The 14,793-nt window shown below is 31.5% G+C and overlaps 1 protein-coding gene across 1 annotated transcript; it reads left to right on the top strand.

The window, feature by feature from the left end:
- The first annotated feature begins 7,075 nt into the window (after window positions 1-7,075).
- Window positions 7,076-11,845, top strand: LOC110707005 (nudix hydrolase 10-like). Its single transcript, XM_021885021.1, has 9 exons — window positions 7,076-7,253; window positions 8,706-8,914; window positions 9,029-9,094; window positions 9,261-9,398; window positions 9,782-9,859; window positions 9,947-9,997; window positions 10,081-10,115; window positions 10,624-10,732; window positions 11,214-11,845. Exons 1-9 carry the CDS (start codon window positions 7,091-7,093, stop codon window positions 11,424-11,426), a joined length of 1,062 nt encoding a protein of 353 aa, XP_021740713.1. The 5' UTR covers window positions 7,076-7,090; the 3' UTR covers window positions 11,427-11,845.
- Window positions 11,846-14,793: the final 2,948 nt, after the last annotated feature.

Raw genomic sequence — 14,793 nt, 5'->3', positions numbered from 1 at the left:
ATTTCAAGTTCAATCTACAAAAAAATACGCATAAAATTCGGAATACTAAATTCATAAAGCATAAAGCTAAATTAAGTACCTCAAATCAAGCAAACTAGTGACATTAATCAAATAAAATAAAATTTAACCGAATAATTCACATGATAATAGATGTAGATGAAGAATCAAAGTAACTGAAAGTGAGTATGGATTTTGCAAAAGATTGGGGAAAGTAAGAGAGAGAAAGTATGAGGAAAGAGAATAGAACGTGGAAAATGAAGGAGAAGAGAGAGAAAGTATAGATACCGCGTATTTAGCATGAGAATAGAGGAGAAAATATCAACCGTTAGATTTGCTGAGTTAGTGTAGATTGTAATCTAATGGTCTTAATTGCCCGTTTTCAGTTTTCAGCCATAGGTTTGTTTTCACGTGATCCACACTATATATATATATATATATATATATAGAGGAAGGCTCATGTAAGAACCCTCCTCTATATAAGAACCCAATCTTATATAAGAACCAATCTCAGCCGTTTATTAGTTTTGATCCAACAATCTAAAATGATCATTTAGTAATGGCATTTTTGTAATTCTTCTTTTATATTCTAATTTTTTTTTGCCCACTCCTATGTTCTAAATTTGGTCTACTTATGTTCTAATTTTTTTTTTCTCTATGTTCTAAATTTAGTCTACTTATGTTCTAAAGTTTTTTTTTCCTATGTTCTAAATTTTTTCTACCTATGTTCTAAAGTTTTTATTATTTCCTATGTTCTAAATATTCTTTTACCTATGTTCTAATTTCTTTTGCCTATGTTTTAAATTCAGTCTATTTATGTTCTAAAGTTTTTTTTTTCCCTATATTCTAAATTTTTACTACCTATGTTCTAAAGTTTTTTTTTTTACTACGTTCTAAATATTCTGTACATATGTTTTAAATTTTTTTTCCTATGTTCTAAATTTAGTCTACTTATTTTCTGCTCATATAACTTAGTGCTAATTTAATTTGTTTTATTGGATTTTTTTTTTAAAAAAAAAACATTTGAAGTTTTTTTAGTTATTTATAAAGATAACCTATGTAGGAATTGAACCTACATCCTCTATGCATTTGCATAGTGCTCTTCCAATTGAGCTAATAGGTTTTATCATATGTTCTAAATATTATTTGCATATGTTCTAAAATTTATTGCTTAAGCTCTAAATTTTTCAATCTAAGCTCTAAATTTTTCAATCTAAGCTCTAAATATATGTATGTTCTAAACTATTTTCCTATGTTCTACATTTTATTGTTTATGTTCTAAATTTTTCTGTCCATGTTCTAAATATATATCCTATATTCAAATTTTTTGTCTATGTTCTAAACCTATGTTCTAAATTTTTTCCGTATGCTCTAAATTTTATCCTATGCTCTAAATTTTTTCTACGTATTTTCTAATTTTTTTTTTCTGTACGTTCTAAATTTTTTCTATCTATGTTCTAAAATGTTCTAAATTTTTTCACCCTATGTTCTAAACTTATTTTCTATGCTCTTATTTTTTTTCCCCAATATTCTAAATTTCCAATTTTTTTTTCCTATGATCTAATTTTTTTTACCCAATGTTCTAAATTTTTACTATGTTGCAAATCATTTTCTTATGTTCCAAATTTTTCCTATGTTCTAAAGTTGTTCGTATATTCTACACCTATGTTCTAAAGTTTTTTCTACCTATGTTCTAAAGTTTTTTTTTTTTTCCTATGTTCTAATTTTTTTCTACCTATGTTCTAAAGTTTTTTTTTCCTATGTTCAAAATATTCTTTTACCTATGTTCTAAATTTTTTTTGCCTATGTTCTAAATTTAGTCTAACTTTAGAACATAGACATTAAACTTAGAACATAATCATAATTACTTTAGAACATAATCAGATTTATTTTAGAACATAATCTATCTAACTTAGAACATAATCAGAATTACTTTAGAACATTATCAAGTAATTTAGAACATAATCAGATTAACTTTAGAACATAGACATTAAACTTAGAACATAATCATAATTACTTTAGAACATAATCAGATTAACTTTAGAACATAGACATCTAACTTATAACATAATCAGAATTGCTTTAGAACATAATCAAGTAATTTAGAACATAATCAGATTAACTTTAGAACATAGACATTAAACTTAGAACATAATCATAATTACTTTAGAACATAATCAGATTAACTTTAGACCATAGACATCTAACTCATAACATAATCAGAATTACTTTAGAACATAATCAAGTAATTTAGAACATAATCAGATTAACTTTAGAACATAGACATTAAACTTAGAACATAATCATAATTACTTTAGAACATAATCAGATTTACTTTAGAACATAGACATTTAACTTAGAACATAATCAGAATTACTTTAGAACATAATCAGAATATGGAGATGTAATTAGAACCTAATCAATCATATGTCTTGACACGTACATTACCCTTCTCTAGCCCCGAATTTCATTGTTTTTGACATTGTCCTTCATAGGTTTCCATGTGCTTCAACAAAAATACTCCACAATCATGTTTGTTTGCATTGCTCTTCCATTTCATCTCAATGTTTCTTGTTTCGAAAGTGGACAAAACGACACTCTTGTTATCAATTTCTTCATAAAATTCACCAAATGCCTTCAACTACAAAACATATATAAATTAACCTTGAAGAAGATAGGAGGGGCAGTAGGCAGAGTAGAAGAGGCTGTAGTAATAGCCATAGCAGCAACAGATCTATTGTTCGAATACACATACTCAAAAAAAAATTCAAAAATTGACATTAATTTGCAAAAATCGAACTAATTCGAACAAAAAAAAAAATAATTGACAGATCAAATTTTTCGAACATAAATATTTCACAAAAATCAAACAAAAATAATTCACAAAAGTCGAACAAAATAATGAACAAAAATCGAACGAAATAATGAACAAAAATTGATCGAAATAATGAACAAAAATCGAACAAAAATCATTCGCAAAAATCAAACAAAATAATTCGCAAAAATCGAACAAAATAATTCGCAAAGATTCGAACCCTAAATTTGCTAAACTCGAACTCAAAATAATCAAACTCCATACGAAAAATCCAACTCAAAAATCGCACAAAATAATACGCAAAAATCGACTCCTAAAAATCGCAAAAATAGAACCCTAAATCCGAACCCTAAAAATTGCAAAAATCACCAATTAAAACTGCAAATTCACTTGAACATCATGCTAATTTCATGAAAATTTGAACAAAATCGAAAAGAAAAACATACCTGAAGCGAAAATCCTTCAAATTGCAACTTCTATCAGATTTTTGGGGGTTTTAGGAGAGAGAAAATGAGAGAATCGGGAAGAAGGGAAAGAAAGTTAGAGGAGAGAGAAAAGGTTGGGAGGTGGGTAAGGGGGTTGAAAAAGTTGGACACGTGTTTTAATCTTAACCGTCTAAAACAACTTGATCCTACGGTTGAGATGGATTCTTATATATCTAGGGTTCTTATATATCTAGGGGTTCTTACCGGATCCCTCCCCTATATATATATATATATATATATATATATATATATATATATATATATATATATATATATATATTAGATTGGTTAGGACCTTATTTATTAAAATATTTGGTTGGTTTAATTAATTTATAAGGATTTCTCTCTGATTCCGTTAAGTTCAATTTTCTTCTAATTAACGGTCTTCTCTTACTTTGTTAATTGTCATATGCTCAAAAATCTAAATGTGGGTGCTCTATCCGTTTTATCAATAAGTAAACACTTCTGTTAAGCATATTCAAATAGTATAATTTTTATCATTAAGAAATCAAATTAAGATAATCCAATAAAAAGCGTAGAGTAATACATATTAATAAAACTAATACTAGTATGTATAAAAGAATGAATATCTGCAAGAAATCAAAATAAGATAATCTAGTGTATAGTAATACGAAGTACATAATAAAAAGTATGAATAACTCTAGCGTACATTATTCAATTCAAGGTTTAGTTAGTGATAATGCAAGGGGATCTACAAGGGATTCCACCCAAGGTTGTTTAGACGCCAACAACAAATCATCCGGTAAGTCTGGCGTATGAATTATCTTATTAGTAGCTCCAGACTCCATTTCGCAACATTTCAATCCTTTTACTACTCGTAAGCACGGGAGTTTCGGATCACGAGTATGCCGTTTAGTGAACGCTATAAATATATTGCTTCCATCTTTAAGGCAACCAATATTCATGTTGAGTTTCCAAAGTTGATACGCGTCACAAGGACAGCCCGCCGATGGCCTCATTATGTTACGAAATAATTGAGTCCAAGATGCCTTATTGTTGTACTCTTCTAATATCCATATATCCATACAAATCGTCACTAGACACACTTTTCCTTGTAACACCCCTAATTTAGGTGCATCCCTTAAAATATTATCTGGAAGTTGTGGCATCTCATAAAACTTATGTGTGGAAAGATCGAAACACTTTATCTCCTTACACTCGGGACTCAACCAGTGGAACGAGTTGTTAGCAAAGATAGAGTTATGGCTCTGCAAGACATGCGAATCCCAAGGGGGTTCTTCAATCATCTCCCACGAATTATAGACCAACGATTTCTTATCTAGTACATCCTTCCTTCTAGAACCCCGCAACAAGTGCACACGCTTTAAAACCTTATAATCATCAGAAACACAATCATAGCCAAGTGACAATGTTTTAATGAGTTCAACAAACTTTTCTTCTAGGGTGAATTTGTATACGGGTAGTAATTTATAAGCTCGAGTGGTAGGATTATAAAGACAATGGTTAATGTCATATAAAGAGAATAAACCCTCATCATGTTTATTTGCCAATGCTAAGCAAAGTAAGCCATTACACGTGCTATATATCGTACAATCAGGACGTTCACTTTGTTTAGGATAACAAAGTTGTGTGAATTAGTAATTGTTGGGGTGTTGGTGGTTAACATTTAAAGAGTAGAACTTGCTTTGTCTTCCATATATATGAGGGTTCATCATGACGAGGGTGCTATTAGAGTTTGATTCGAGGGATCGAGCAAGATGGAGCTTGATGAGATACGGATCATTATTACGCCACACCATGACTTGGAAACACACTTAAAACGACCAACAGATTTAACGGGTAGCCGTGAGAGTATATCGATCATAAGCTCAATTGGAAGATATTCATAATCTGATGTATTTGCTTTCTTCATCATCACGTTCTTGGTTTGATATAGTATTATGAAATAGGTTTTAAAAAGAGGTTTGATTATGAGTAAGTTTTAAGAAGACGTTTGATCATAAATTTATATATATATAGGGATTAGAGAAGATATAAAAAATATACATACTTCGAATAGGATTTGAATACTTGTTCAAGTTGTATTATTAGGCAAGTATATAGCTTATGATAATATATTTGATAAAACAAATTTGATAAAACTTTCCTTATCTTTCATATTATTCGAACCATAACTTAACATAAATATATCGGTTGGGTCTTAACATAAAGGAAAATTTGTTGAAAATCATCTTATAAAAACCAAATTTTGTTGAAAATCATCTTATAATTTTTTTTTTTTTTGTCAAAGCACACCTATTTTAATTTTTTTTTAAAGTCCCATCCTTTCTCGGATTCTGACAATTGATTTACATTTCCGGCGTTGACTAGCATGTGCACCTCACATGACCCACTAAAGCTCGGGTGGTAGAATTATAAAGAAAATAGTTAAAGCTATAAATAATAGTTAGAATGTAGATTGTTAACGTTAAATGAGTAGAACTTGCTTAGACGCCCGGACCTAAACCGGTTAACCATGATAAGGGCGTTATTCGAGTGTATTTTAAGGGTTCGACGACAAAGATGGGTTTTGATAAAATCTCGATCATTGATTACACCATACCATAACTTGAAAACACACCTAAAACACCCAAGAGATTTAACGGGTAGCCATGAGAGTATCTCAATGATAAGCTCCTTATGAATATAATATCCTTTATTCATCACGTTCACTAGTTTTTCTAGCTCTTCGATCAATCTCAAAGTAATTTATTTATTTTATTTATTTATTTTATTTTTTTTTTGTTTTTGGAAACAAAGTAATCCTTTTTGTTTATCAGGCTAAACTACCTAATATGTAATACATACGAAGTACTTCGTAGTAAGTTTTAAAAAGAGGAAATAAAGTATGTTCAAGTGTATAGGGACTAGGGAGGATAAAAAAAAATTGAGGAAAGGAATATGAAATTTTACCTATAAAGTAAGTAAATTGTTAGGAAAATCAGAATATATATATAATTCAACAAAATTTTTTGTATACATCCGGTTTACACTAATATTAGTGTACATCGAGCAGTATAGGGGTAAGTTTAAGCCAATTTAGGGTAACTTTTTGTCTTTTTTTGGGTAACTTTGAACATAATATGATTTTTTTTATAAACTTTCAATCACTAATAATTGAATTTTAGTCATTTAAAATGTGATTCTTTACCAATAAAACGTAGATTATTTTTATTTGTATTGGATTACTTTTATACATATTAGGGTAACTTTTATACATATTATGGTAACTTTTATTCATTTTAGGGGTAACTTTTGATCACTTTAAGAGAGATTTAAAATGGATGTACAATAATTATTGTACACCCGATTTTTGTAAAAGTTTATTGGATATATTTTCTGTTGATCTTATGAGATTATCTAGGAAAAAATAATATGGAGTATATCTTTGTGATATTTTAAGATAGATTTTATAATAATATGATATTGTCTAGAATTTGTTTCAAAAATATATATATTGTCTAGAATTAGAAAACTTTACATACTCCGGGGTTGTTCCGATTTACATAAAATAACTAAACTGATTGAAACTTAATTGAACTTAAATCAATTGAAATAAATTAGCAAAAGAAAAGAACTGAACTGAATGGATTGGAGCTGAAGTGAATTTTTTTTTTTTTGAAACAAACTGAACTGAAATTAAGCTGATTACTAATAAAATTTAATGTTGTTGTCTTGTTGCTAATTTCTCTCTTCTGTCATAAATCACAACTTTTTTTTATATCTATTTTCTCTTATAATGTAAACTTTTAAAAATTGACCAAACCCAATTATGAACCCGACCCGAACATCTAAATTGACAATTTATGAACAAGTAATAAATTCAACGCTCCCCACTCAAAAACAAGTAGAATCTCTCCTTTTCTTTTTCCTCTCATCCTTTTATTTTCTCTTCTGTTTGCCAGTTGGAGTTCTTCGTTTCTTCGACATCCCAGGTTCAAATTTTGCTACCACTTTTAGTTCTGAATGTTATTTATTTGTTTATTTTTTAAATTGGTATAAATTGTGATGTAATTTATCTGGGTATATATTATTTCTTGAGGAATTATAGTTATAGAAAGAATTTTTTTTTTTTTTTAAAAAAAAACATCTAATTTTGATTTTACTTTGAATTTAAGCTTGATTTTATTTAATCATCTTACCTTGATTTTAATTAATCGAATAGAAAATGAATATGATATTGGATAAAATTGGGATGAAAGTTGCAGACTTTAATTCATTTTCATCCCAAAACGATGATTTAGCTTTTTAAAAAATTACAGTATATATTAAATTTGCTGCTTTATTTGTTATCTTGGTGGGTATAAATTGAATAATATAAATGTATTATCATTGTTAAATTTGGCAACTTTATTTCATTATCTTATTTTGTAGGAATCAATTATAATATAATTGGTGTTATGAACTTAGTTTAATTTTATAATTGGGGGGAAGAGTGATTTGGGTTCATTTTGTAGCTTGGATTTGAGTGTGAAAACTTGACTTGAGAACTAAATCGATTTGATAGTATGAACATGAGAATCATCCCATTTTGTTGTATTAAGTGTTTATTCAAGATAGTGATGTGTGCACTAAAGTTGCTCTTTCAGTAGTATTAGTCTAAGGGAGGATGATTGATTGACCCATCACCTATATTTTAGTGTGAATTGATTGATCTTGAGGATCATATACTGGCTAACAGCTCACTATTATTGATTGATTAGCCACCTTATCCCCCAATCGCACATAATGTCCATTTAAATTGTGTTCTTTGGGATCTCCTCGACTTTAGTTCATGAATCGCGATGTTGGGTGACCTAGAGAGTCAAAGTGACGTCTTCTTTAGAAAAACGCTAGAGATTTAACTTTTAGGCATCTAACACTACACAAAGTGATCACTGCCTTTGAAAAATATTAGATTGTTGAAGTGAGCATAAAGCTGAGGAAGTCATTTATATAGTTACTAGATATCTAACTATTAGACAAATAACCGTGCTATTCCTCAGTCTTCGCAACTTTTGTGGGAGTGGGGATTGTAGGCCTGTGGCTTTTAGCAAATTGTTGTTTGTCTTTTGAAAGTTATTTATACTATGGAAAGGTCATCATATATTGTTACTAGTTTAAGAAACATGTCCTTTGTTCTGGCAGCAGTCCATTATGGTAAATAGAATAAATATTAACCAATTGCAATAATCTGTCAAAATCGCAAAGACTTAAGAAGGGGGGGTGTGGACTGTGGAGTACTGCGGTTTTTATTAATTTGAATTTAAGTTTGTATTTTATACTACTGGCTTTTTACTGTTATTAGTCACCAACTCCTTGGCAAATCTCTATATATTGCCTACTATCATGTATTTTCACTTGGACTCTAAGAAGCTAATTCTCTGAATTTATTTTTTTTTCTCCAGGCTATACTATTAGTATAGCTGTTGGATCCATGTCAGATGCTTTAGACCGTTCACTGTTGACCAATCAAATAGATGCAGTAGATATGATCCGGCTGCTTCCTGCAGTAAACGACGACCATGGAGGTGTCATTGTGGATGTGCAGGAGCCAATGGATTCCAAAGTCTTTGTTGGTGCACTTAGAGCTTCAATGTCTCAATGGAAGCATGAGGTATCTTCCTTCATTGGCTTCTCGACGAATATTTGTGTTAGTTCTCACTTTGTCACTGCAGTACCAATTTGTTTGTTATTAGTGCTGATGAATGATCACGCTATGCTTTGGCAGGGTAAGAAGGGTGTGTGGATAAAATTGCCCATTGGACTTGCAAACCTCATTGAAATTGTGGTCAAGGTACTCCAAAACACACACACACACACACACAAAGAAAAAGAAAATTAGATTAACATCGATTAGTCCTGCATAACTTTCTATTCTACCATAGATATGACACTCAACTTTCTAATCTACTTTGTGAATTTGTAGCTTTCATTCTGTATTCATGTTATGTTGATTATAGGAGGGCTTTTGGTACCATCATGCAGAGCCGAATTATCTTATGCTGGTTTACTGGATTCCTGAAACTATTTGTACAATCCCTGCAAATGCTACCCATCGTGTAGGAGTTGGTGCTATTGTCTTAACAGAAAATAGAGAGGTACATATATTGTTGTTTTTGTCCCTTACAATTGTGCAATCCCTTATTTAGTTCCTTTCTTAAAATTCATCTCCCAGAAAAAAAATGGTCTATATGATGTGTATTGTGTGCTAAAAGGATGATTGATTTCTCATCCCCCTGATTTTATAATGATATTGAGTGGTCAACATCGATGTAGCACATTTGATTTTTCCATGAATATGGTTCTAAACGTTTAATGTCCAACTGCTGAAGTGCTGAGTGCCGAATGCTTTTTATATAAGTCATAGTTTAGAAATGTGTTTTCTGTGATTAAGCTTTGCCTTTTCTTTTTTGGCCTTTTCTGAATGTCATATTTTGCATTGATGTTAGTTTGACAGAGCCTGATCAATTGTTATTTATAGATGCTTGTAGTACAGGAAAAGAGTGGCGGATTTCGAGGATTAGGTATCTGGAAGATCCCTACTGGAGTTGTGGATGAAGTATATTTCTAAGAGACTTTTACTTTCCGCTTCCTTTTTATTGCTGCATTAGGCATATTGTAAGTTTCTATAGGTTTTGTTATGTAGGGAGAAGATATTTGTGCAGCAGCCGTCAGAGAAGTGAAGGAAGAAACAGGAGTAAGTGGTCTCTCAATGTCATTTATTCCAATTATGAAAGAGGATGCATCCAATGTTTTGCTAATGTGATTCTGCCTTTTTAGATTGATGCAGAATTCATCGAGGTAGTAGCATTCAGGTATGTCCATCATATGCTTTTGTAAACTTGCATGTGGTCCACGCTTTGAACTTTGTGATATGTGATACTGTCTCGAGTGTGCTTCAGAAATGTTGGCTCCCTGGTTTTCTGCTTCCTTGTAACTGTATAATGCTATCTTCACTTGGCCATTGTGGAATAAATCGATAACCCAAGGCTTTGTCTCCAATTTTTTAAAATTTTTTTTATAATTCTCAAACATGGTGTGCCTAATGGGCCCTAATCTGGATTTTTGTAAAGGAGCATTCTGAATATAGTGTATGTAGGTGATTCACTGATTCACTGAATAAACCTGTAAAACATAAATGGATTTTTTCAGCCCAAACTTATCATTCTTACAAATATGAAGCATTATGTTTTAATGTAAGGTTTATCCTATGCCTTGTCAGCTCAGTATTGTGCATATATTAGCTGAAAGAGTTATCAGAGGAAGGCCACACAGCCAGGCATTTTAAGCATTAATAGTTTCTTGGCTTTTATCATTTTGCAGGCAAACTCACAAAGCATTCTTTGAAAAGTCAGATTTTTTCTTTTTGTGCTTCTTGCGCCCATTATCTTTCAATATTCAGAGGCAAGAATTGGAGATTGAGGCAGCTCAGGTACTAACTTAAACATGTATAGTAGTTCTATGTATTATTAATAGTGCGCTAGCTGCTTTATTGTTTGTTTTCCGGATTCCCCTTAAAGCCTCTCTACACTTCTAACTTCTAGTTCTTAGATTAATTTTAATTGGATCATATTGGAGTTTGCGTTGAGAAAATCTGTTTCTAAGAGTACTTTTTATAATTATGGGACCATATTATAATTATGGGACCATATTGGAGTATTTGTTGAGAAAATCTGATATTGCCCAACATGTGGAGCTTTCTCAGCAAAACTGTCCATCTTTTGTGCTTCAAACTTTTTTGTTTACTCCAGAATTTTATAACCAATTGATCCACCATGTAATTGAGAGTTAAATATGGTTGTTCTAGCGTTATCATTTTAGTAATGTCAGCTGGGAAGGAAAACCGGAAAACCCCATGCTGGCACTAAAATGGAACAGCTTACATAAACATAATTCCTACCTTTTTTCTGTAGTGGATGGCGCTTCCAGAATTCGCAGCTCAACCTATCGCCCAGAAGTCTGGTCTTTTCAAGCGCATAATTGATCTTTGTCTAGTCAAGTTGGACAAGAATTATGCTGGGTTTTCCCCAGTATCAGTGTCATCCTCTGACGATAAACCACCTTATTTATACATGAACACCAGAGATCTGCATCAGTCAAGTCATACAACCACAAGTCAACTGTGAAACATTGGAGTTGGATCGTATTGTATCTATCGTTCACAGTTTAACTTTCAATATTATTTGGGTAATTGTTGTTTTACTCATTGAACAGCATTTTAATTGCTTCATATGCCCAGAGTTTCGATGCTTTTGTGTTAGTGCAAGATGTAGCTCTGGATGAAATTCTTTGGGAAATCTAGTGGATACGATGGGATGCAAAACGGGAGGGCAGGTATGTAATCGGAGAAAATGATCATGTTTCTCTGGCTTCATATGAGATGAGTGCTGAGAGAAATCTATAAGATAATACTCTCAGAACAAATCTGGGTAGTAATGGTTGTTCTCAGAATAAGTTTGGATACACTGGCTACTGGCTGTAATATGAATTCTTGTGCTAGTGATGCAATAAATATTAAACGTTTCAAACTTTTTATACTAGTTATTATCGAACCTGTGTATTACTGCATATTTTGTTAATATTACTTCGTATCTGTTATGAGCTGTTGTTTTTCCCTCAGAAGAAAATCATGCAAGATAGTTAGACTCTTTTGTACTTTGTAGACAGTTTTTTCTTGGAATTTTGCTGTATTATTTTCTATTTGATGGCAATATAGTAGTATATCAAAGATAATATGTAAATGGGGGTTAAAAGAGGGCATTAAATTATAAGGAGTGTTTGATTTCAGTTAGTTTCGGTCTGGAATCAGGGGTTTTCTCATGCAGTTGAAGTTGAAGGATCAGAACGGTCTTTACTAAGTTATATGGGTTAGGCTTTTGTTTGAGCTAAGAAGTGGCTGATCTGACGTAGGTCTTAGCTTACGTTGAGAATTTGACAGAACGATGAAGGGGGTAAGTAGGGGCTGTAGCATGTAACCTCTTGTGGGTTGTGTGAAGAAAACATTGACGTTGGCCTGATGCTTGGGGGTTCATGCTTGGGTGTTGTGACACGACTGACGACTCTGTAGACGTTTTGTGAAGGGGCTTAGTCTGCTGTGCACTATAGTGCAGTTCAAGGATGTACAATGCACGTGGCATGAAACTTGATGGTAGAATTTGAGTATTAGAACATTGATGTTTGAGAATGAGCGATAGTATAACAAGTAGAGATGTCTTATGTCTCGTCTTCTGCTAGTGTTTCGGATATCATTACTGGTACTTGGTAGTTTAGACCAATTAGAGTATGTCTTATAGTCTCGTCGTCTGCTAGTGTTTCGTACTCCATTACAAGGTAGTTTGCAAGGAGAAAAGGTAACAACTAACACGGTTGTGCTTAAATTAGGCCATTAGTCATTAGTCTCAATACGAATCATGGATTATTCTTCGTCTTCTATTGCTTTGGTCCTATAACAGGCTATAATAATACATTAATAGAGGAGCCATTTTTGTTGATGACATTCCAAATCCTTATTCTTGTAATTTTGTGTACTCTAATTTAAACGAAAATAACTTTCCATTACTCTATATTCCCACATTTGTTGTCAAGATTATTTTTTTTTCGCAAATTGAATGTATCCCGTGCTAATGTACAACAACATTGCTAATGCTTACCTTACTATTTGGCAGTAGGATAGAGCTTCATCTAAATGACAGTGAATCAAGTCCTAAGGCCAACCCATATCCTTATAAATGGCATGGTCACATGCTCACTATCCACATATGTGCTTATTAGGTGCATAAATAGCAAATGGTCCCCCTAGATTAATTGTGACTATTTTTTTTATCAATGTTTTGGGGGTCTTTAAGCGTATTCTTGTAATACTTTCTCGGTTTTTTAAAAATTTTCATTTAAGTCAAAAGATGAATGTAAATAAAGATGCATATAATTGAAGAATGGAGGATTAAGAGCGTGACAAACTAAAATAGATTAACTTGGTATACTCAGCATCGTGTGTTTCGAACTAGGGGGGATGTTTATTTCATTTTAATTATGAAGTATAAATTATGAAAATACTTCGTATTAGAGGAGATTAGCTTTATTCAAACAAATTAGCCACTCCATTAGATAAATACATTATACATATGAAGTTTAATTAAGGCTTGTTCACATTTACTGAACTGAGATGAATAGAATTGAATTGAACTGAACTTTGATTAGAGCTGAATTGAACTAAATTGAACTGAACTTATTGGAGCTGAACTGAGCTGAAATAAATATTTTATGAGAGAGGGAAATTAGGAGCTGAACTGAACTGATTGAAGGTGAACTGAACTGATTGGAGCTGAAGTGAACTGAACTGAACTGAAATTAAGTAAATGTGAACATGCCCTTAATGTAATGTTATGAATTTCTTTTTAATCTCATATTGCAACAATTCATTTGACATTAACAATTTAAAATGACTATTACATAAAATTAAATATGTAATGTAGCTCACCAAGGCTCAAATATTCCACAATTTGAGCCGTGAATTACTCCTCCTTCTATGCAAATAAATATGTGTACGTATTGCCATTTTTTAATCTTTCCCCTCATGCATACATGCATCTACCCTCTATGATCTCTCTTTGATGCTCTTTTGGCTGATGTTAATCTTATCGTTATTGTTCGTTTGATATATGAATACACGTGAAGTATAGTTTTAACCAAAAATAATAATCTCCATGTAAATATATATTCAATCAAACAAAATTAAACTCCTTTTACCAAATAGGTCTTGGTGGTGAATTATTACGTTCTTTGTGTAAATCATTATTAAGATTTATCCAATATGGAGTAACTTTTATGTTATTATTTCCAATAACTTTTTATCAATGTACTTAACTCGTACTTTGTGTAAATCATTATTAACTAATTGTTAGATTCTTGGGCTTGTTCTCTCCAAATTATTTTCAGTTTATTTCATTTCAGTTCAGTTTTAATAAGTTCAGTTCAGTTCTTAATTTCCTTCTCTCATAAAATATTTAGTTCAGTTCAGCTCTAATAAGTTCAGTTCAGTTCAATTCAACTCATTTCAGTCAATCAAAACAGGTCATTAACACTAGTTGAATGATTACTGTTATAACGGCTATAAATGAATAAACATGAAATTAAAAAAATACATGGCCTACTTAATTATTTAAAAATAGCTAAAAAATAAAAAAAATACAAGTAAGATATTACTATGGTCCATATAATTTGGTAAGGTATTTAATGGACAATTCTCGTGGGCTCATTTGCCTTGTCATCTCACATGCTTTTTCACGTGCTATGTCTACCCACCCCATTCACCCTCCACCTCAGCATTATTTTTGCCTTCTAATAACTTCGTCTTTTCTCTCTAATAATAAATCATTTAACTTTTTTTTTGTCACAAATTTTTATTTTTTTATTTTTTTTGTATAATACTGTTAGGGCTGAATTGTACGGAGCTAAAATAAATATTTTATGAGAGAGGAAAACTAAAAGCTGAAT

This window comes from Chenopodium quinoa, unplaced genomic scaffold (genome assembly GCF_001683475.1).
Source record: "Chenopodium quinoa cultivar QQ74 unplaced genomic scaffold, ASM168347v1, whole genome shotgun sequence".
Taxonomy (NCBI): Eukaryota; Viridiplantae; Streptophyta; class Magnoliopsida; order Caryophyllales; family Amaranthaceae; genus Chenopodium; species Chenopodium quinoa.
Note: the sequence above shows the minus strand (reverse complement) of the source record. Positions and strands in the feature narration are given on the sequence as shown.